The sequence below is a fragment of the Dermacentor silvarum genome, chromosome 6 (genome assembly GCF_013339745.2).
Source record: "Dermacentor silvarum isolate Dsil-2018 chromosome 6, BIME_Dsil_1.4, whole genome shotgun sequence".
In the NCBI taxonomy this organism is placed as follows: domain Eukaryota; kingdom Metazoa; phylum Arthropoda; class Arachnida; order Ixodida; family Ixodidae; genus Dermacentor; species Dermacentor silvarum.
This window is the reverse complement of record NC_051159.1, coordinates 117493904-117517747: the sequence shown is the minus strand read 5'-3', so window position 1 is coordinate 117517747 and position 23844 is coordinate 117493904. Positions and strand designations below refer to the sequence as shown.

General features: G+C 47.6%; 1 protein-coding gene across 4 annotated transcripts in view; it reads left to right on the top strand.

The window, feature by feature from the left end:
• The window catches only part of LOC119455907 (mucin-17-like), a 228556-nt gene that overhangs the window by 80926 nt on the left and 123786 nt on the right, over window positions 1-23844 (top strand). For all 4 annotated transcript variants that reach the window (XM_037717447.2, XM_049669425.1, XM_049669424.1 and 1 more), the window contains exon 2: window positions 23307-23453. In XM_037717447.2, coding sequence (XP_037573375.1) covers window positions 23307-23453 — 147 coding nt within the window. The remainder of the gene's footprint in view (window positions 1-23306; window positions 23454-23844) is intronic.

Here is a 23844-nt window from a genome sequence, read left to right as displayed (position 1 = left end):
GGAATATACTGCAATATCTGCTGTCCTCTTTCCTCTGGTCGTTTGGATGGCGGCCAGTGACATGGAGTTGCTCACTTTTAACCAACATTCTATCATTTCATCTTTCCCGAAGCATCGATATTTTTTTTAATATCCGAAGGCAGCGCTTCGTGGATTTTATCCGCCTCAAGGACATAAGAGGCTCTTAGTCGAGCAATATGCCGAGCTGCGTTTGCCGCGAAAGCGTTCGCAGGTATACGCTGCTGTCTTCCGGCTGTTGCAAGCAGCTCGAAGGGTGGAACCCTCGGAACGAACAAAAGAGCCATGGCTGCTTCGGCTTCTGTGACGACATTGAGCTCGAGGAAATTAAAAGTTCGTGTGCGAGGGCTTTTGTCACCCTGTTTACCTGTCACCTGAAGTGCCTGCCCACCTATTTTTCTCCCTTCTTTACCGCATCCAAGTTGTGAAAACTTCCTTTGTCTCGACCTTCCGTTGACCGCTGCCCAGCTGTAGCGATTGCGAGGCCGCTTACAAAGAGCATCTTACGCGATGAAGGAAAAAAAGAAAAACAGAAGGAAATCGGTGGGAGAGTGCGTGCGGAGTTGGTAAGTAGAAGGAGGTGGTGGAGGAGGTGGCAGCCGCGGTCAACTACGGTGATTGCAACAATGGTGACGCCGGTTGACCGGTCAGACGGCCGGCAGAGCTTTGTCGACGAAGAATGAGCCGGCGCGGCATTTCTTGCCACATTCGAGAGACGCTCCAACTGGTGCTCCATGCAATGGCTGTACGTTTCCCGGCCTCCCGCACTTTACCATAGAGCCGTTCTTTTTTTTTTTTCTTTTTTTGCCTTATTTCTTGTCATTCTTTTATTTTGCTTTTATCTCCCATCCGCCCACTGTCACGACGGCGAAGGCTGACGATGAAGGCTGATTTTTTGAATGGCCATTCGCATGCATAGTGTGTGGCATTCCAGCGCTGTCCAAATTGTAGAGTTGGCACGGTCAAACCTGTGCTTTAGAGTTCGCAGAGCTCCGGCACAGGTCTCAACAGCTGCTCGCGCGCGAGAACTGTTCGTAATTGGTCGATGCCCTTACCTATACAAAAGTGCTCCAGAATTTGTAGATTTTTTTTTGCAATTTTGGTGAATAATGTTAATTTCGCTCGAAGTTCGCATGATCTTCGTAAAAATCCCGCGGGAAACGTACGGAACTATGGTTCCGCGTGCTGAAACTTTTAAGCAGGGTTGTTCTAGTCAAATACAACAGTGGGCGGTGCGATTGTCGAGGACGTATCGGTTCCTCACGTGCAGCGGTACAAGTACGTCTGTTGGATTGGCGCGCGTTTAGTTAAAGGTTAGGTGAAGCCACTTGTAGATTCAGCAAGGTCTCGTAGTTTTGTGAAGATGAAATCTACTCACGTTTTTACAAAAATTCTTATTTCTTCGTCGCCCGGTTTTATGCACGAGACTCTGCAAGTCTGATTTCAAGGTCGGTTCATGTGTATACATTGTCTGCGAAGATGAGGTTCCCTCTTAAAGCTTCTTTCGTACGGGGTATTTCTTTCCGTCTGGGTTGCGACGCGAAGTTTTCTTCTGCATCTTGTAGAGAGAAACCTTGTGAAAAAGCTTCATTGTCGGTTGAATTCCCGCTTCTTATCATCCTCCCTCCCCTCCCTCCCTTTCATAATACCAGGCAAAAAGCTGGCCAAGATTGCTGTCATGGCGCGCTCATTTGGGCGGAGCCCATCGAATCTCGTATCGTTTTGACCGCGCGCCGTGAGTGTAAAGGATACTATACGCCTGACTCGCGCAATTGATCTTGTTTGGCTCGCTTCGATGAGCATACGACAGCGGGCGTAGCGCGTCAATGGTATATACAATCAATCAATCAATCAATCAATCAATCAATCAATCAATCAATCAATCAATCAATCAATCAATCAATCAAATCTTTATTTCCAACATTTTGTTGGAATATACCATACATCCTTCGCAGTTGCGCGGTGATCGTACGCGACGAAGATTGTCTTCTCACACGTGAACGTCGAATGAGCCACGAAGTATACGCAGGTCAATCGACGGGCCTGACACGAAGCTCCGCACCCCGCTGCCGGACTATCGCCACCGCCTTTTGGGCCATTACTCCAGGCCACGCCGCGAGCGCGCAGTATAGGATCGCTTTTCCTGTCAGGTGTGGACGCCGCCGAGCCTTTAACAAGGGAAACGCCGTAGAAGAGAGCCTTCGCACCGCGGTGGCTGTCTCTGTGAATGGATCGTTAGCCGGCAGCGGTGGCACGCTCGGAGGCTGGCCGATCACGAAGCCGCTTTACCACGACCACCACCGCGACCACCGCGGCTATACTTCAGCAGTGGTTGCCGCCTTCGCACGCCCGCCTCAGTTGGCGCCGTACTCTTCGGGTTTCGGTTCTCACCGCGACTTCCGTCCGAAAACGTGAGGGGACAGTCACGGTTAACGCGTCCGCGGGTCGGGACGCGGTGCGACGCCCTGTCGCCTGCCTGAATGCTCGTTGCTGTTGTTGCTATCGTCGTCGTCGTTGCTACTGCTGCTGCTGCTGCTGCTGCTGTTGTTTGATCACTAGCGGATAAGCACAAACTAGAGGAAGAATGCTACCGTATATGCTGCGCAACTCGTAAATACCGAATGGAGTGAAGTAGCCAAACAATAGACTCGAATGATAGAGAATATGGGTAGGCTTCTAATCATTTTCTTTCTTTCTTCGTACATGTGCTAAGCCAGCCGCGTGGTTAGCGCGCTTTATTATATTTCTATCATTTTATATGTGGAAAAGTGTAAGGGTAAGCTTCGTTAGAGCCAGCCATCGTAAAGTCCCATATTTGTTACTCGGACAAGCAAAAGAAAAACAAAAGCAGGAAGAAAATATCAACAAGCTCTTATACACACACGAACTTAGTCATGGCAACTGCGCATGCTGCCTGTTAGATTTTACTAGCACGAATTTGAAACTGTTACAGGATAGCACAAAAGTTTGCGTATATCAGAACAGACAAACACAAACAAAAGAAAGAATAAAGAACGATGGATACGTTTTTTTGTAATATATTTTGTTTTCTTTAATTATACTATAAAGTTTCGCAAGTACGTACATACTGCATGTTAACTCCGCATGAAGAAAGGAGAAAGGGATTGAAATTCGGTGCATTACAGGACCGTCTTTCATAGACGTGAAATTTGAAGCTAGAAGTTGAAGTTAGAAGTGAGGCAAAGGAAAAAAACAATGCCCCAAAATGCGAGTGCCTCAGGACTGAGAACGCACGTCTCGTTTCATCGCATCACCGAGGCGGCGGAAACAGCCTAAGGCCACGACGGATGCGTCACGCTTTAAACGTGCACTGAGAGACGGTGCCAAGGGAAAAAAAAAAAAAAGTAGGCGGTGAGAAGCAAAAACAAACTGTCCGAAGGGCGGGAGGCTTTGTACCACTGTCAACAAGAGCAACTATAAAGGTGTCTGCGCCACACCGCGAATTACTCCGTCGAGACTCCGCCTCCGCGTTTTCTTTTTTTCGAAAGGGTGGCCGTCATCTCGTTCCTGATTACAAGGTGATGGGAACAAAGCGAAGACGCGCTCACAAACAGGGCATCCGTCCCCCCACATAGCATCACGTTGCATCTGCGGGGGTCCCCCCCTCTCCCACCACCGCTATTAAATAATGCAGAAATGCGCGCGATGTCGTGTTGATTGTTAATGCGCGAGTACCGGCAAGCTTGTAAGCGGAATGCGCGCGCGGGCCGCTCGCTCTCGCGTAAGCGCTCTGCTTAGGCCATTGTTCTGTTGCAGCCGGGGCCCGCATGCCCACCGATCGCCAAGGCCGTCATTGTTTTCCGCATTACAAGCAGCGAACGAGAGGGAAGCAACGCGTCGAGGGCGGCGTGCGGATACGAATACGCGCGCATACTACACTGGCGTCGCCTTGAACGGCACTCCTGCACCCCCCCCCCCCCTCCTCCTTCCTCCCCTCTACCCTCTTCAATGCCTGAGAGAAATCCCACCGGGGTACAGCGCAACGAAAGCGGTCGGACGCCGCCGTATTGCGTCGTCGGCGGTGGAGCTTTGTTCCGGACAAGTGAACCGCATCGTCATTGCCAAAGCCGAGCGAAAATACAGCTGGTGCTTCGAGAACCTAAAATAAAAAAAGAAAGAAACGTAGTGTAAGAATTACTGGCAATAGACGTCTCGCGGTTTGGGAGCTCTGTACAAGAACACGGAGGAAGTGCGCTTGTGCATGCGACAGACATTCCCGAACTATAGGGATATAAGCCGATCTTGTAGTCGTAATACGGTCAGCTTTTATCCGCCACCACTGTTCCCAAACTGGTCGCAATATTTTCTCGCAGTGCATTTTCTTCTATTTCTTCTTTTTCCCCTCTAATCGCTTTGTTTGGGGTCGCTCGTTGTTTCTCTATATAAGCGCGTGACGACGGAAAGTTTCCTGCTTCCTCCGCAAGGATTACGTGATCGAGAAGAGAAGCGGCAGGGCATGGATGAGAGTAAAGGGGAACGCGGTCGAAATTAGGTGTCTCGCAACGCGTGTCGTTTTAATGCCTGCAGTGGCGAAAGATGTCCGCCGTGCAGACTGAGAACACGAAGTTTGTGTCTACAAAGATGGAGGTCACAACGAAGTCCTGGAATCGGGCTCGCCCCGATACTCTGGCCTACATGTACACTCAGAGTCAGCAGTGGTGACGAGCCACCTCGACGTTTGCTTCTCTTTCTCCTCTCCCATAGCCTCTGCGGCTTTCGGTTCTCAGGAGTGCGACGGGCCAACTGCGCATGCGTTCTGTGGATCATTCTTTTTGCTTGTTTGTTTGAGAGGGAATATTATATTTTAATGGTGGCTTTAGGGCCTATTTGAGGAACTGGGTAAGGGGAAGGGAGCTAAGTGTGACTCACTATGGAAGCTTCACACGCGAAGCTCCATAGTGGGTTAAAAATCCGAACAAGACAGAAGCTAAAATGACGATGGAAGTGAGCAGTAGTCGAGAAAAAGAATGTCGCTTTAAGCCAACGTTTCGACAAGTAGTCTTATCGAAACGTAGGCTTAAAGCGAGATTTCTTGTTCGACCACTTCTCACCATAGTGGGTTAAGTGTTTCTTTGACATTAATTCGTAGTTGGACCCAGTCCTCGAAAGACGTCTTGGGCCGGTAGATTTCCCCGAATGTCTCGAGCCCTTCGCACAACCCACACGAGGTGGTAAACAGTTGGAGTTACCTAACTTAAGCATGCATACCACTTCACTTCCGGAGGTGACATCGGTTTGTCAGGGTCATTCCTTTGCCGTCGCCACACCTATAAGGCGATGAGGTCGCCTGTCATGGCGTACTTGGTTTGCTTGGTTTTAAGGACTTGCTCTCGAGATAGCCCTCTGGGAAGAGGATCGTCTGGTGGGCAGTAGGCAAGAGAGAGGAACTATCCTCCACTTTCGAAAAAGCATCGTATTCACAAACGCGACTCCAGTCGGACCTCTTCCTCGGCTCTACAAGGGTAGGAAACTCAAGTGCTGTTCGTACTTCCTATACTAGAGTTTAGGACAGTGCCATCTCAAGGTTGAAGCAAAAATGGTGCTTCATAAAAGAATGTTGGGTACTTCCTGAAGATGGCTGTGTTGCGGGTCCCTTTTTGATAAGTGCACTTTTCCAGTCCACTGGCTTCACGTTGAAGGTGAGAGTGCTTCGCTATGAAATTTTACTGGAATCCCCACTGAACGTAATTGACGCGAATTGATGATTCCATTAGTGCAGTTGCCTTCCACATTACAGAGCCTATAGGTGTAAGACGAGGTAAATGTCGAACTGTACATATTGGGCAAGGAGAGATGCTCTTTCGACACCACAGTTGGGAGCACATAAAATAGTTCAATATTCGGCCCTACATCCAGCTGTAGAGCATGCGCCTTTCAGAGCTGTTGAGTTTCGCCGAGTGCTGCATACTTAGGCACACATTTTCGTTCTAGCACTCGATACGATGTGTCGGCCAGCGCAGTTGGAATACTAAACTGAGACGCTCCCGCAGTCACCATAAAAGAGACCTGGAACAAGCATCTTTATGCCTGGGCCGCGCATTTGGGCGCTGTTTATCTAGAACGATTCAGAGAACCACCACTATTGTTCGCAATTTTGTGAGGACACACAGGAAAGCAGTTTTTCAGGAGTCGAGCATTCGTTTAACCTGTCGTAATCAAGTCTGCAGAGAAGTAGAAACGATGAAACAACTACTTCATAACTTCGGCTTCGTTCCCGTCATCGTGCTTCAGGCGATTTGTGCAGAAGGAGCGGGTTGCTGACGAAATACATAGCCAAATCTGGGGCTGCATCATTTGACAATGTCGACGACTTCCTTACTTCATAACTCACTATCTACTCGTTTATTCTCACGATTACTTCCTGCTGAGGCAGCCCAAACGATCGACTATAACCCTTCTTGGCGACTCTGGCCAATAACAAGAGCGAGAGGCCTTGAGAAGGCCGGGGGAGAGGAAATAGCACTGTCCTTAGTCACACTGCACAGGGATCTTAGTTAGGCAAGGTTATATAGGCACCGCGCCTCCTCCAGGCCGTCGGACACCCGAATTCTTCCTATTTACCGCCGCAGGGCCAACGTGACTCGAACCTCGACGCGGCCTCACCGGCCACTTCCGTTGGCGGATATTTATTACTGCCAACTCGCGCGCTTGCTCGCACACTCGGTGAGGAAGTGAAAACGAGTCCGCCGCCTTCGAGGCCGCAAAACCTGCGCGATCGAGCCAATTGACTCGATGCGTATCGCAGTTTTCGCCGCACTGCGGGGTCGCGTTAGTGCGTGGGCAAAGGGCGTGGACTGTCGCGTCGGCAGTCTTGAAGGGGGTTATTCTGTAAAGGCTCATTCACACTAGACCGACACGACACCGATTTTGGTCTGCCGACTGTTGGCGACAGCGTTTTCCGTCCTGTAAAATGCTGTCGCCAACAGTCGGCCGACCAACCCGCCGTGGTTGCTCAGTGGCTATGGTGTTGGGCTGCTGAGCACGAGGTCGCGGGATCGAATCCCGGCCACGGCGGCCGCATTTCGTTGGGGGCGAAATGCGAAAACACCCGTGTACTTAGATTTAGGTGCACGTTAAAGAACTCCAGGTGGTCCAAATTTCCGGAGTCCCCCACTACGGCATGCCTCATAATCAGTACTGGTTTTGGCACGTAAAACCCCATAATTTTTTTTTAAGTCGGCCGACCAAAATCGCTGTCGTGTCGGCCTAGTGTGAATGAGCCTTAAGCGTCCACCTATATTGACTGTTCATTTCGGACGCTGCTGATTGGCGATAGCTGCACGAGCGAGGAGGGGACAGGGGCCCCAACCAGTCAGCAACTCGCTCGTACAGCTGCAGCCAATCAGCGACAGCCCAAATGGACAGTCCATTAGGTGGACTCTTACAGAATGCCCCCATTAGTCTACTGACCTCTTCAGGAGGGTTTTCTTCTGAGTATCGCACAGTGGAGCAGCTTGAAATTACAACCACCTGAGTGACGTTCGTTGGGGCAAGGGCGTTTTAATACGTTGCCACGCGAACATATCGCCTTCAGACCATGAGATATTTGGCGCGGTTAGCATTTCATTGCGTCAGTAAAATATATGGCTTAATTTTATTTTACATCGAACTGTCCCCATTTTATATGAAGTCCCTGGTTTGGGGGTGTTTCTTCGGTTTTTATCTATCAGTCATTGGCTCCTGTAATCAGGAACTCACTGTTTACGCCCTCTACGAAAGGTGCCTAATCCTACGGCAGGGTATGAGAATTTATATCCTCGATATCTTGCCTACCACTTCTTCAGCTGACCTCCTTCTGTAGAAATGAGCTTAACCAATCTATTGTCAGAGACATGTAGCTTGTCGACCATATTTCTTTCCTAGTACTTGTCCTTTTGAATATGTAAAGTTCATGTGTTGCCTAGAAACAAATGTCTTTAGGCAGTCTCTTTCCTTTGGTCTACTGTACTTCCGAACGGATTTTCCCCATAAGTAAGCGCATTCTAGTTGCCGAGTAGTGTATAAGGTAATAATTACATACGGGCTGTCCACAGAAAATCAATGAAATAACATGACAACATCTCTGTAGGCTCTAAATAGACAATTTGATTAAAAATTTGATTAAAAGGGCCCTTTCCTCTTCCCATGAGAGCCAGTCGTTGCTGACTGCTGCTTGATGCACTAAGAAGAATAACAAAAAGAAAAATGAATGATTATTGCGAAGTGTGTTTTCACAACTCCTTTTCGAATGCCGCTGAGCCGCACTTTGTTCGCTATGGCTTACATGGAAGAAGACGGGTGATGTACTCTAGGCGAAGCTAAGATGAACGCGTGCGGGCGCCTGTGTGCATGTCTGGACAGACAGTGAGGAGGGTCTGCAAGGGGTATGGGTATCGGGGAAGGGGGGCTGCAAAAATAGTTCTAGCGTAACGATTGACCCTGCGAGGTCTCCCCTCCTCCGAAGTACACTCCTCCGTGCTTCCTTCCTTGCCCGCTTGTTGTGTCTCGCTTGATCTGCCATCTTGAAAGGAGAAAACAAAAGTGCGTGCGATGGTAATCTCCGGTGTGTGTGTGCGTGTGTGTGTGCCACCCGCAGGGGCGCTCGCCGAACGCTCAACCGGAAATGACGAGGCCAAGCGTAACGTCACAGGTGATCGAGCTGGTGGCCGCGGCTCATCGGGATTCCCTGCACGGTCAGCCAGGCAGCTGGCCGGCAATGAAGCCGCGTTCGCGCGGGTGTAATGCATTTGGAACCCAGGCATCCTCCGCATGCCGCACAGAACGAGTGAAACAGATAAAGAACTGCCATGACAGTCGCGCCCTTAGTTCCTAATTTCGCTGAGCATAGGCATGCGTGAATAGCGAGTGGTAGAAACCGATATGCAGCGGAGAGAGGGGCGGCATATGCTTCCGCACAACTATCCAGCCGCGGGAAACGCGTCTCTTCCGCTCAGCTGACGAAGCTATGCAAGTGATGGCGCAGCACTGCATTGTGGATTAGAGTTACGGTGTAGGATGGCGCATACACGAACACTATTGTGCATGACTGCAAAACACTTATTCAATATCTTAGCGCGTAATTGTGTATTGTGCGCTCGAAGCTGAGCCTTGCGAGATTTCTTCGCTGATTACTGAGTGTCGAGTCGCTCAATTACATTTTATGGGGTATTTGAAATGTGTTGTGAACGTCATCTAGGCGGGCTGCTCAGAAAATAGGATAGAAAAAGAGAAGGTGGAGTGAAAAAAAAAAATCTGACGCTCAACTGTGCATGAACTTTCGAAGTACATGCAATAAAATTGAAAAGGTAACACATAGAAAGCGTTTGGAACAAACCGATTCTCAACAAAACCGCACCGAAGTGCTGGTAACGTGCGAAGGCACACAGTTTCACTTCATACAAGCGACACTATGGAAAGTGCAGAACACGAAATGTGCATTGATGTTTTACTTAAACGCAGCTTTTGTGATTAGAACCCAATGTATTAAATTACCTTATTATGTACTCACAATTCATTCTGTTTATGCTAGGCACATGCTGTCCCAATAAAAAATAAAAACTAGAAAAGGTTACCCAATGTGACATGTACTTCTTTCAAAGTGAATGTGTTTCCAGAACATTTGGTGGATCTACTTGCTGCACATAATTCTTACCGAAATTAGGCTCTTACCGAAATTTTTCGCTTCATTATAACAAAAGTTTATTCTGGAGGTTGTATTGCATCATTGGCGCTGCGTTTTCGATGTTCGGAATTCCTCTCTTCCTTTTGTACTTCGATAATATTCGTTCAAGTGAACTCTCCGCTCCGCTGATCTCTATTATGTTGTACTGAATGCGCTGCACGAGGCGTCGCCAGAGCGTGAGGTGTCGCAAAGGTCGTAGCCTGCTTGGTGTGCTACAAAGTTTCACGTGGATGATCGAACTTCCTCAATAAGGTGCCATGCGAAGGGATATGAATACACGATTCATTTCGCGAAATATGAGAGAAATACGTTGCTACAAAGTTGCTCTAGAGTCCTCAGAAAGCGTGGTTATTCGTGCCCGAGTGCAGCTTGCCTTCAACTAATCCGCGCGCGAGCTCTTATTGTTTATGGACACTCGAGGCGCATTCGCACCGTTGGCGCTGCCGCCGTCGTCGTCGTGCTGTCCCGCTATCAACGGCGCATGCGCGGAACGCGCGCTGTAGTTTAGAATGTCCCCGGAGACTGCGTAGTGCGTTTGCCTACAAAAACGACGAAGTGAAATGGACACTCCCTCGATGTTCTGGTCAATCGGGTTCGTTGGTGGAACCAGGCCGGCTTTCTGCATTTCGCTACTGGCATGTGCGTTGTGCGCACGCGCAGTTATCAGCCCGCTAGCGTTCCCGCCGAGCTGCGGTGTGTATGCACCGGTTTGAGCGGAACGAATAGTAAACGTCAAGCTGGCGTAATATGATGTTTTACTGGGCGCTGACTAACGCCGACGGTTTTGCCGTCGGTCTCGGCTCCCACGCCATCTAGGTGCGACGTCTGCCACGCCACTGGCGGCGCTCGTCTTCACGCCAGCATTGTGGGACGCCTGGTAGCTGTGAGGGCGCTGTTCCTTTTGTCCAGCAGGACAACTTGCGTGCTTCGTCGCGCCAACATGTGATACCAGCGTATAGTTATAACAACGTGCTCGAAGAGTTCAAACGCTGCCCTAAACTTTGCTTCGTCCCGCTTCGTGCGGAACTGCCAAATTTGTTTCTTGTGGTACCTCGCGGCCACAACATTTTCTCTTCCTTGAACATTTTTGTCGGATTTAATTCCTGGCCATGTTTTTTTTTTTTTTTTAGAAGTGTACACCATTGGACCAGAAAGAAAGAAAATAAATACAGACAGTACATGTTAAAAGAAGAACGCCAAGTAAGCAAAGAAAGGAAACAAAAAAAAAGTTAGAAGGCTATTCAACCTCGCTGACGACGACGACGAAAAGCAATGTCACCGTGAGCGACTTGGGCGTGAGAATGGGGCAGTGTCACCAGCGCAAGGCACTCTATTGTGTCACCCCTCGTGTGAGGGGAGGAGCGTCGAACTGCCTGAACTGTTCGTCTGCAAGCTCTTCGTTATCGGCGCGCATCTTCAGCCTGCACTATCTCTGGGATCGGCCCGCGAAGTATATATAGGCTAGAAACGCATACCCGATCCGGAAAGGTGGGGATAACTCGTTAACACATTATCTTAAAAAAAAAAGCTGAATCTTGAGGGAAGATTCAATCATATGCGACGTAACCGAGAGCACTAATCCTGTCTTCGTACGATCATTCTCGCTACCGGCCAATACCGAGCTCACACATGGCCCCTTTCAGATGCTTTGCCTCTCCATTACCATCGTCGTAGCGTGCACCGAGGTGATCGGCTTAATCGCATACCTTCGACGATCGGGAACTCTTCAGACGCTGGCACGAAAAGGCCGAGAAGAGTGATCCCTTTTTCTTTTGTTATTCTCTCCGCATTGCACGCGATCATCTCGCGCTCGCAAACGCGTGGCGGCGTCAGTATACGGAGAAGTCGCTCGGGCCGCACCGTATACGCTGTCGGCGCCGGTTTCCCGCCGCGAAGAGCATCGAGTCGGCGTGAGCAGTAGGTCACGAGGAAAGAGTCCTCCTACTCGTGCGCGAAAGAAAGAAGCGCCGCCGGCTCTGTACGCCGAAGCCGAAACGTCCTGTCACGATCGGATCGCAGCGGGCGGGCAGCTGCCTCGCCTCGCCTGTGTACGGCTGCGTCGCTGTCTTTCGTCGGTTCGTTTACGCGCTCGCACTATCCGCGCGCCTGCGCACAGATTCGCGCGCGCCTACTCGTCGTCGTCTTCGGGCATCCCGCGCCCTTCTTGCGCAGCCAGCGGCGGCGGCAGCCGAGGTCGTGCTTCGCCTTTCGACCTTTCTCGAGCGAAGGGGCGCTTTGTTGGACCTCGTCTCTGGCACGCGCGAACGTATCGAGGCTCGCCGCGGGCTTACGTGGTGTCTTGTGGCCCGTGCGTATATACGGTTAAGGGGGTTTTGTGCTCGTCCGCCAGCGGTCGCCCCTTTTCCCCAATGACCTCGTTGGGGCTCAACTGTGGCGATTTCTGGGCCGAGCGCGCGTGATCGTAGTTTTCAATTATTATTTATTATTTTTTTTTGGTTCTCAACTTTTGAGTCCCTCCGGATTCGGTAATCGGTGAGCTCGCTTTGGGTGATCGGTTCTTCTTCGTCGGTCGGGTTACCGCGGGGATTGGATCCGACGCTCACCTTATAGTTCCTGTCGACTTAGTTAGGCGTATGCTAATCGTACTGATTCAAGTTCCACGCCGAGTCCTTTGTCCTTGCGTTACGAGCGCGCCAGGGTCGGATGGAGTTGTCGAAGTGTGAAATAACGCAAGTTTGATGAGTCTGAAAGCAGATGCGGGGTATAGACGGTGAACGGCAGTGAATTCGTTAGTCGCAGTTCGGATGGCCTTATTAATTAGGCCGGACTGGGAAAGTGGCCTCGGAAAGGCCCGCCCACGTCATCGGCTTCGCGCTGCAATGCCCCCACTGCTGCCTTTCTAGCAGATGGTAGTTACGATGATCACTAACAGGCGGCACTACTGTACGCCTGTTCCTGCTCATCTGGCAATAATAATGATAATAATAACAAAATAGAGCAGCGAATGTGACGCGAGAGTTGACGAAGCGGTCAATGCTGTCGGTTGGTTGACAACACTAACGCCATAAATTTTAACGACATTTTTCTTAGACTGGGAATTACCTGGAACCTAGGGGAACGTGTAAGTTACTCGTGTGTTCGTAGTAAGTATACATAACTTGAGTTATACAGATGGTCTTTGTTCTTGTCATAATAAATCGATGCAAGATGTTCGCACCTATCAAAGACGCCAGCTACATTTCTCCTGCGTGTAATAAAGAAGCACTCAGCGAAGCGTAAACGAATTATTCAAAAATAGTGAAAACGTCGGCAATGCGGACAGAGAACATAGCACACACTGTAATAGATGACAAGTAATAGGGACCAAATCCTAAATAGCTCTTCGTTCGTACGCCCTTTTTTATCAATGGCTGGAATGACCTGGCATGGCATACATATTAAACATATGAAAAAAAAAAAAAAAACACCCCGGTGCTTTGTTCGTCGTGTTGTGTCTTTCTTTGGTCCGTTATCAGTTAAGCGCTACCCCAGCAACGATGACCAGCCACCAACTCGCCTAGTTTACTATTCTTCTCAACTTAATAAAGAAATCATTTAGTCCTGTAGAAAGTGTAGATTACAACAGCTGTTTCTCGCGCTTTTCTAACCCCACCTTAGCTTTCCGTCATCTCTCATCCCCTTAATTTTTTTTCCGCATAAGGAGCTGGCATCGCTAATCATTAGTGAAGCGCTTTGGCACTGACGGTGCAAATTGTGTTAACTTCCTTGATGCTGTCGGTATGTTTACGTTATATATCTGCAGCGTAACGACGACATTTTCAAAGCACGAAAGAAACAGGCAGGGAAGACTATATAAATTTAACGATAACTTTGACGCCATAACGCTGCTTCGGCAAAAATGTCTTGACACCGCACATTTCGCGAAAGTGCGTCCCCTCTTCAGTAAATGCCGTGCGCTCTACTTACTGCGTCACTGGAAAACATAAAAACTGGAACATTTGGGTAAGAAAATTGTACGTGAAAGAGACTTGCTCATGAATAAACGTCACGACACTGACAGCCTGGGTGGAAAGTCTTAAAGAAAAGTGGGAACATGTTTGTCACCGCACATCGGGAAAACAATGGGGAAACATATTAAAAAGATAATCTTTTCATCGCCTCGGGCGATGACACGTCTAAGTAATAAATTATAAGCACATTCGCCGTAATTAGGGTTTAATTACAACCTTTTAACGTGCAACACTTAGTGCCTCATGGGACGTCGCGTTCGGGGCTTGGTGATCAGCGCTAGAAGCTTTGCTATGGAGAGAACAGAACTAAGTGAGCAGCGAAATAGCGAATTTTAAGAAGGAGAACAAAAAGGGCAAAAATATTGCTACAGTTGGGACCCGCTGCTCTGGGTGGGCGCTTTCTTGATGACCTAACAACGTTAACAAAGTTTCGAGCCCTTCAATTTTAATTTTAACTGTCTAAACTTTCAATCACTGCATGAACTTTGAAGCGCGCAGCCTTGACACCACCAAATGGAGTTAATGTATGCGTAGGCGTTCAGAGTTCCCAGTGCCCTGTATCGTATACTTTGTCTGCGTGAGTGAATATGACGTAATCACCGAACTACGTCAGAGAAGCAGGGCATTAAACTCTGTCACCATGATTGATTTGATAGAAAAAAACAAATAATGCTCAGTTTGACTGAAGAGAGAGAGAGAGAGAGAAAGAGAGAAGGCGGTGTATGCGGTAAAATGGGTTTGAACATAAACAAAATGCATACCTCAAACAAATGTCGCGACAAAGGCTGACTCCGCAAAAAGCGCGGCAGGAAAAATTGTTAGCATACTTTTAGCGCCGCACGGGAAAGAAAGAATGCAGGTTCGTTTACCAGCTAAGTATTTTCAATATTATCCATGTGGCCTTAAGTATTGTATGAGGAATTTTGCTCTCTGAAGCCCTAAGTGAGCTTCGTTGACGCGTTCCAGTCTGGGAAGCCAGCCTAACTTCTAGTGGCGCTTGTCGTGGGCCTACAGGAAGCAGCGAGTTCGAACCGACATTGCAATGCCTCTTACTTTGCTGATGGAAGTGAACGCTGAGTGAGTCAAAACACAAAAAGGAAAAATGGAAAGGGCGCAGTCGTAACCGCCTTCAAAGACACAGAAAAGGTTTCCTGTACAATTTGGCGACGCATTCTCCTGCAAAAAACGGGCAAAGAAACAAACAAACACAAACACACACACACGCACACACACACGTACGCACACACAAAAACATTTTGCTACGTGCATGGGTAATAAGTATTTCAATTAACATCGCCACTTTATCTGGCAATTAAACGCACCCAGCTGCTTATTTAACTTGCGAAAATAATTTTTACAAAATCTTGTGCAGATTTGTAACATGAAGTTAGCGGGCAGAAAAAAAAAGAAAGTCATATTACTGCCGAATACATTCGTTTGCTTAAACTTCGCATTGAGCGATTGTTATTGCGGCATTTTTTGAAAGCTCCAGAATAAATTGAGTAACAGCTGCTTCCTATGTCGTAGATGAGCGCGGAAACTCGTCCACAAGAATGCTTCTCTGGAAAGCCACTAGGGGTCGTATGGTTTATGGCATTGGTGACAGTTGCCAGCCAGCTCCTCGCTTTCCCTTTCCTGTCAAACGTATATGCTTTCAAATGAAATAATAATAATGTGGTTAACTTGCTTGGGAATAACTGGCCTGTCCGGAAGCTTTACTGCGAATTGGGCCAATCAAGGTGCCTTAGCAGACATGTCAAATCGTTGAGTATTACTTGTTACAATTCTCAGTGCTACCACGCTGGACAGAAATTTATTAAATACATAAGAATAAATATAGAAAATACGAAGAGAAAGAAAGTATTGATAACGGCATTGTATTTAAAAGTGTACATAACGTTTCATCATGTTCTCACCGTTTATGCAGCCTAACTCGATATCATTCCAGACAAAAAGTCCATGAGGCTACTTTGCTGACACATTTTAGTTAGGTTACATATAGCTCTGGGCCCGACATCATCGGGTTACCTTTTTCGATAGCTGCGAAAAGTACATAACCTGAGTTAACACGAAGTTAGAGTTCTACCAAAGCTCAAAGGCCTCCTGTACCAGAGAGGATCGGCCGACGTAGCACCGCCTTTAAGCAGGCTTTGCTGTAGGATAATATGTTTAGCGGGGAAACACCTGCCGGTTGAGAATAGCGTGTGGGGCACGAAAGTAAAACTTCCTTAAGGTTCGTTCAGTAATAGTTACGCTGCCGTGCCGAGGGCACACACGTGTATACGCAAACACGCACGTACGCACACCAGCTCACACGCACACTTATTCTTGCCAATCGGCCAACACGGCGCCTATCCTGCGATTCTCGCGTCTTTGTAAATGTGCCCTTCAGACACCGTTGCTTTCTTGGCGACAAAAGCTAAGCTGAATAACCGCTACCTTTCAGACTGGAACTTACAGCGAACCATCTGCAGCGACGAAAGGTAAATGTGGCCTGAAGCTAGAAAGCAGGTGGTAAAAGTTTGCGCCGGCCCGCCGTCTACTTCGAAGAAAAATGTACAGCTGCTGCCAGAGTGACCGCCTCCGTGGCGCCTTGAGTTGCTTAACGAAACGCTGTTCAGAATCGAGGTGGTTAAACGTTGCGACGTGTTGCCGGTGGAAAGAATAAATGTGGCGTCGCTCGTCTCAAAGTCGTTTTAAAGCCGCTTGTCTTAAATGCGGCATGTTCAAGACGCGCTGGTGAAAAGGCGGCCAGTACGAATAGCTGTGGTGTCTCTCGTCTTAAAGTCTTCTTAAAGTCGCTTGTCTTAAAGACGGCATGTTCGAGACACATCAGTGCAAAGCCGGCCAGTGGGAAAGTGAGAGAGAATGAGCACGTCCAAAGGCTTCAGTGCGAGCCGTTATAGGCTTAGCCGATGGTGGCCGAGCACTCTGGCTTTGCGATATTCAACAAGCGGCGTCGATCGGGCTTTGCGAAAGCTGATCGTGATCTCTCCTCGCGGGAACGGATCACTAATGCAATTCTCCACGTCCTACGATCAAGAAACGGGGCGGTGTTTGTTATAGTGTTTGACTAGGGGCGTTTTCTCTTGTTTGCCCCTGTTCCTCTTATTCCTCAGTCTAAAGCGTCACACATGAGCACGTAGTGACTGGAGGGCAGTCTACGTGCAAGTAGGAACACAGCCTCGTTGTTTTCACCATCGCTTCGTATAACCAGCGGGGGTTTTTATTTTTTCTCGCGAAAACGCAACGAAAAAAAATAATAATAAAGAAATGAAGTCAGCGCGAAAGCTCCAATAGTGCGGCTGGTTCGGAGTGATCCACGCATCGTGGTTTAACAAAACAACACCGCTAATGAGGTGGTATTGCGTGGCACGTTGGTTTTCCGGTCGCGCGCGGCAAAGTGTAACGGGAACAGATTAGCGGTTTTGCAATCTTTCCATCTCAATATATATTATGCTCCTTTCTTTCAGCGAAAATGTGGGTGCCAACTTCGCAGTTTGTTATTTGCTTTACTCGAACTTCGCCTGGGCCGTTAAAATTGCCGCGCGGTCCAACCGACTCTTATTCAAATGAGCGACTGCTAGGCAGGAGGCGATGGCTACAGGCGAAGCGAACGGGAAACTGGCGTTATTCTTTGGGAAAGGTAAAGCTAATTCCATTACGAAAGCATCACTTTACACGGTGCCCCAATATCTGCGCCTAAGGGGTGCCGCTTTCACGAGAATCATTTGGGTGATTATTGTTATTGTGTTGCAAATCGAAAAGTCTACGGTATATAGTTTAAGTGTACACTGAAGAGATAGGGAAGTATTCTTTTGCTTGCGGCGCTTCTTTAACCTGTGAAGTGCTAATTCTGTTGTGAATAAAATGATAAAGGTGTCACCTTCGACTGTTAATGCTTATTAAGGTAGTAAGCCCTCCGCATTTATTCTGAGAACTGAAACAAAGAATGAGCTCGCCACTCAACATGCACGCATATTTTAGTTCTTACAAATAAAGAGGTGACTGCAACTGAAACTGCGGCGTGAAAGACCGCATATTCTTCATTTACTTTGTTTCGATGCCTATCACAAATAAGAGGCGTTGTTAGTTTAGAAAGTTATCAAAGGCTTAGTTCTCAAGGTTAGGAGCATTCAAAGCGAGGGATACCGAACTAGGACCTAAGGTTTACTTTTTTTTTTCTTGTTTTCTTCGGGGGGAGCAAGGCGGGGGGGGGGGGGGGGTGTTGTGACAACACCGGAACTTTTGGTAGCGAAGATCCCCTAGTGTAGCAGCAACAGGTGATCATCAACATAATTCAGTGCAAACGCAGTATAAGCGCGGATCTCAGTATAAGCTCGTCACAGAAACACAGTCTATAGAACACGTACCGCTGTCCGGTGTTTTACGGGAATGACTGCAGAGGACCTAAACCTGCATCCACTAAGTGCATGATTGGTCTCCAGCACGCGCTACGCAGCATTTGTCTGCCATATCGGTTTAAGTGACAGTAAGGAATGTCTGTATTTGGCTATATGCCAATTTCAACGACAGGTCGCCGCACAGTTGATAAGGCCAAGCTCCCGACCCATGCACACAACTGTCGGCATCGTCCCGGTCGCAGTTGCCAGCGCAACGCGTTCCCTACCTTCTCGAATAAATGAGAACGGCGGTGTTTGCTGTTCAGCTCTAAACGTTGCTGACGCAGGTACTTCCACCAAGACGTCACGTGGCGCTTAATATACGGCGTTTACTGCAGCCAATGTAATTGTTTCCTTCCAGACGACGAGTGTCTCGGCTAGATAGCGTCGCACCAAGTCGGTGCCGAGGAGTCAAACACTGATTGCATCGTATGAGGTTCCTGGATTAAAGATATCGCGCGCGTTTAGAACTTTTAAAACAACATTTTTTCACTGTGAGGCAGTAGATAACTCCAGAAAACTATCTTCCGGAAATACATTTAATGACTTTCTTTATATAGGCTGGGCGTATATTCTGGTAAGCTTAATAAGCCTGGTTCGATATGACACGATTTGCCCTTTCCTCGTTGCATTCGTTGTGTCTCCCTTCTATCTATTAACGTCACCTGAAACGCTCGCTTAACGGGACAAGCGCCCATCAGCGCACACTGAAAAGAATAAATACGAGAAACCGAAAGGAAACGCAAGAAAATTGCGTTAGGTGAGCTAAAAAGACTAAATAAACACTGTTTAGTCCAGGAAGAGAGTTGAAGAACAGGCCGCTTTTGTTCGTCATTCAGATGAGGTAACCGTTCAATTGTTTACGAATATAGATGTTCCAGGAAAAAAAAAAAACAGGAAAAGTTGCGAATTAACGGAAGTTGGGCAGAACAAAGCTAATCCCAATTTCGGTGTTCTGCGGAGCAAATCACTTCCGCTCTTTGCTATAAATTGTGCGGTTATCGCTCGGTGCTTCTGCACAAGCTGGTTTTTCCAAAAGGCGCGCTTCGTCGCCCCGTCTTTCCGGGACAAACGTGTGTTTCCGGAGTCGCCCCATCCGGGCTCACGTTACGTCCCACTTTGTCTATCACGGCGGTACTGTTGTTTTCCGTGCATGTCTGTCTTTCCTTATCGGTTTTTAGTCGCTCTCAATAGGTGTGCCATGAAAAGGCGCTTAGTCAGCTTTCTTCGTTTCTATTCCTGGTAAGTATCTTTAATTGGACCCTTTTCTATTTGTAGCGGAAAATGAAGAAAAAAATTACACCATCTTCCCGTAGGGGAACCCTGAGTAGTATGTGAAGCAGCCATGTGGTCGACTCAAGTTCCCATTAGTTTTCAGTTCGTCGTTTCCGTTAGGTTGAGGTACGTAGCTACCGTTATATTTACCGTGCGTTGCCGGAGGAGAATGAGAGGAGCGGAGCACGCGCGCGCGTCATTATACCGCGAGCTACAGTGGCGCCCCCCAGCGGAGTATGCAGCGCCTACCGTCGCGCCTCTAACCTAAGCTGCTGCGCATTATCGCGCGCGGAGCCGCAGGTGTTGCCATTCGTTGCGCAATCCGGAGAGGAGAGGAGCGTCGGAGAGGAGAGGAGGAATCCCGAAAGGAGAGGAGATGAGACAAGAAGAGGAGGGGGAGGAGGATGCGCATGCGCAGTAGAGGTGTGGGCGCCGCACGGCGGATGGATGGATGGAGGGAGGAAGGAAGGGAGTGACATAGCCCCGACCATAAGATGCTTCGCATCTAAAAGAACTAAATGTGCAGTCGTAAGCCTTCAAAGGCTTGATTGTTCAGCCACTTGGCGTTGCGTCGTGCATGAATTTTGGGGAAGACCTTTACGTTTAATATGAGCGAACAAAACCAAGGTAACGGTAGGCCCTTCCAATATCAGAAATAATTGGTCTGAAACTTTGTTCGCATTACGTTCTTTTTCTTTATTTCTGCCTTCTGAAAGTCACTACTGATGGGCAATAGCTCTTCAAACAAAATGTCTTATACGTACTTAGTGTATTTATGTGTCCTACATATCGCAACAACCCAGCGTCATAGGCGCAACAGCGTAGTACGTACATCTGTTGCTTTTCCAGGTGCTTCATCACGAGGGCTCTTTGGAACAAAGGCGTGTTTGTATAAATGATTCCATGAGAGATCGCTACACTGTCAGGTCTATCATTGCAGAACTAGTGCTTGAAAAGCATAGTGTCGTCCTGAAATCAACGCAAACAAACACAAAGAAAAACAAAACGTTAACAAATAAACTATTAGATGTGGTATGGCGAACCAAGAACAAGGAAGCTTCTTAACCATCAATGATTTATTTCCAGAAGTCCGGTTATTATTAATCGAGAATAATTATCCTGGCAACTTGGTGGAAAACCGGGGACTCATGTTACACACGTGTTTCATGCATAGCTGAAGAGTCACAAGAATTTCTCGACGTACGAACTTCTGTGAAAAGCATTTGCCTCTTGCTGGGCTGGCTGGAGCTTCCATCGTCTGCCCACGTGCACTGTATTGTTTACAATATTATGTGTCTGTATGTAGTGTTAGTCTGAGCAGCGAGTACCTTAACCACGTGTTCGAGACGCTTGTCCAAATGTGACCCACTTAGCCGCGTATTAACTCCGAAGATTTCATCTTTCAGTTCTTCCAATACTTGATAATGACCGAATGCGTGATTTACAACGATTATTAGCGACTGCCTGCTATGCGAAAGGGACTGCGATTTTTTTTGTTTTCTCGGGCCGCTTTAACTGCACGTTTAGGCCAGCCAGTAACTGTGGTAATTTTATTGTTTGTTGCTCGTTTACATGCACTACACTTCAACGGACTCGCAATATTGTCACATAGTGCAATAAAAAAGAAAAATGTAACTAATATATATATATATATATATATATATATATATATATTTGTGTATTTGCTGCCCTTTCCATCTCACATATATTTTTTCCAACTCTAAAGCAGTATATATTTGCTATTTCATGCAATATTCGAAACACGCACTTTTCGAATATGCTTATTTCTTTTCAACTCGACAATTTCGTTTCGCACACAACTATGTAATTTTACGACGCATCAGCCAGATGCGCGCATTCCAGGCCTTTAAGTCCCATTACCCCGAGTAAACGAATCGATATTTCGCTCAAGTATCGCACGTGGTGACGGGTCAGTAAATTGTAGAACGCGAATCTTGTGCTCTTCTTCTATTAATGTACTGCAATCACTCTTCGCAAGCCTTAAATGATACAGGGCTCGGGAGCACCCGACGTCCACAACAGCCGGGGGAATTATTATTATTATTTACTTTATTTTCTCTGCTGAATACTACGGAAGCGGATCGTCAGACTCTGCCCCATGAAAGGAAAGAGGCTCATCTGCCGTTGAAGCCTATGTTGCAAGGTAGCCTAATAACCTACTAAATTATTCTGAAACCGGCGGACGGTTCCAGGAGGATTGCAGCCGAGTGAATCAATAAATCAACCGTTCCTTCGTCTCGAGAGGTCTCGCAACACACGAGATTATACGAGCTCCACGGAATACAACGCGCCTTTATGAGCTGCAGAATTGAAAACCTGGGCAAAGGGAGATTTATTTTGCGTAACTTCTTTTTGCTGGTCGCCTTTTCGGCCAGTTTGATAGCTTCTGTTAAGCACTCTATGCAAATGTTTAGACGGCCTTTCATTTGGCGCTTGTTTCCTTTGATTTGGCGTGTGTTTCCAACAGTAAACAACAAATAAATTTTAGTTGTAGCACAGTTTCGGCGCGGCGTCGTACCCACCAAAGGATAACAATGCCATGTCAAGTTGGCAAAGTATGCGCACAATATTCGTTGTCTAAACGATAATAGCTTCCAGTAGACTTATATTCCAATCCTGAAAAACGCCTAATATGGCACTTCGACTGTAAAATACATCCCGTGTAAAATACATAACGACCGATCGTTATCAAATTAGGCAAGATATATGCAGCATTATAAGGTTACAATAGTTATTGAACGTGCTTACCGAGTGTTTGCAGCAACAAGGACGTTTCCCTTCAGACAGTTTTATATCACGCTGGAGTTGATGTCATTGTAAGCTTGTGTTATTGGTTGCAAACGCAGATTTTGTCAGATATTTGTGCCCGAAGATCACACGTTTTCAGCCTAAAATATACCTCGGGCGTTTAGCATTTAAGTAGCGCGTCTGGGAAAGCGTTTAGTGTGGGCGTTTATTAACCTATTTTTTGTCATCTGTACATGATCATCACCGCGTGGGGTTCACATAGGGCTCTCCTTCATCATCGCTTGTGGGGCTTTCTCTTGAGTGTGCTCTGTGCTTTATACGCGTAATAAACGCCGTGATAACTGCTGTGTCACAATATTAACACCCAAAGCACCGGGAAAAGCCAGTTTGAGTTACGCCGAGATCATGACTCCTTCTCCTGATTGTTAATCTACAATGACAAGAGTGTGTTTCGCTTATCGCTGCGTGTGTGTCATATTTCAGATCGCTTTATGCGAGACAGTGGTCTCAACGAGAAACATTGATATTGTATATTGCGCGTTTAGATTGTGCTATGTGTTTAGTGTGTCTATGCTCTGTATACGTATCATTTGATTTATCGCCGGCATTCACCTGAAGTAGCAGGAGGCAAGGCGTGCCGCCTGTCATACCTGTACAGTATTTATTGAAGAGCCTCTCTGCCTCTCTCTCTCTTTCTCTTTTAAATTATTTGTACGCGATGTGCTCTACGAATTTGGCTAGGTTTGGCTCATCTTGGCTCACTTAGAGCAAATTTAAGTACGTTCAAGCTCAATCAGGCCGTGTTAAGTCGTTCGAGAAACAATGGAAGCCGAGCGCACTTGAAAAGTAGGTATATTTCAGTTGCAGTATAGTCAAACACCATTCACGTCCATGAATGCGCCGGTTTTGCATTGGGGCACCGTACGAAGTCGCTTACGTGATAGCCATTCCTCTGCCACTTATTCACATAAATGCTCGGCTTTCACTGTGAAGATTGATTGTTCATTTGGGAATGTGTTACTCTCCTCTCGTCGTCCTTTTCTTATTTCTTGATGCTGTTCTGATAAGTAGGACGCTGCAGTGCTTGAAATAGCGGAACTAGTCCTGCTGCAAAGAGCCTGTGTGTGTGGGGGGTGATCCTCGTAGAACAGCTCGCTGACCTCTTCCCTCCTTGTCTCTCTCTCGCAGCCGGGAGCGTAGCGAAGCGGCCCTGGAAGAACAGCACCTCGTGCGACCCGGACACGCACTTCGTCTGTCGGAGTGACCCAAAGATCTGCATAGCGCTCTCCAGGGTCCGCGACGGCTCGGCCGACTGCCCCGACGCCTCGGACGAAGGTGAGCTGCTGCCCTCCTCCTTCGCAGCCGCGTTTCCCACTTGGAGTGACGTCAAATACTTCGCGCCGCGCAGACACCTGCGAAATCACGTGTCACGGCGAAAGAAACAGAAAGAAAAAAAAAGGCAAGAAAGGAAACAAAACAAAACAAAACAAGATGACCATTCTGGATTAGAAGCCTCGTATAGGCGGACAACTCTACATGTGGATTGATGAAAGTAGGCTGAATAGCTGGGTGCGGGCTCGGGGGTTAGTAAGTGTGATGTCTAGTTGCAGCGTGAAAAAAAGAAAGAAAAAAAAACATGTAGAAGGATACAAAAACCGCGCTCGGTCTTGTATTCTTGTCTCTGTCTACGTCTTCATTTCGTGCTGCAACTCAATGTCCGGCAAAG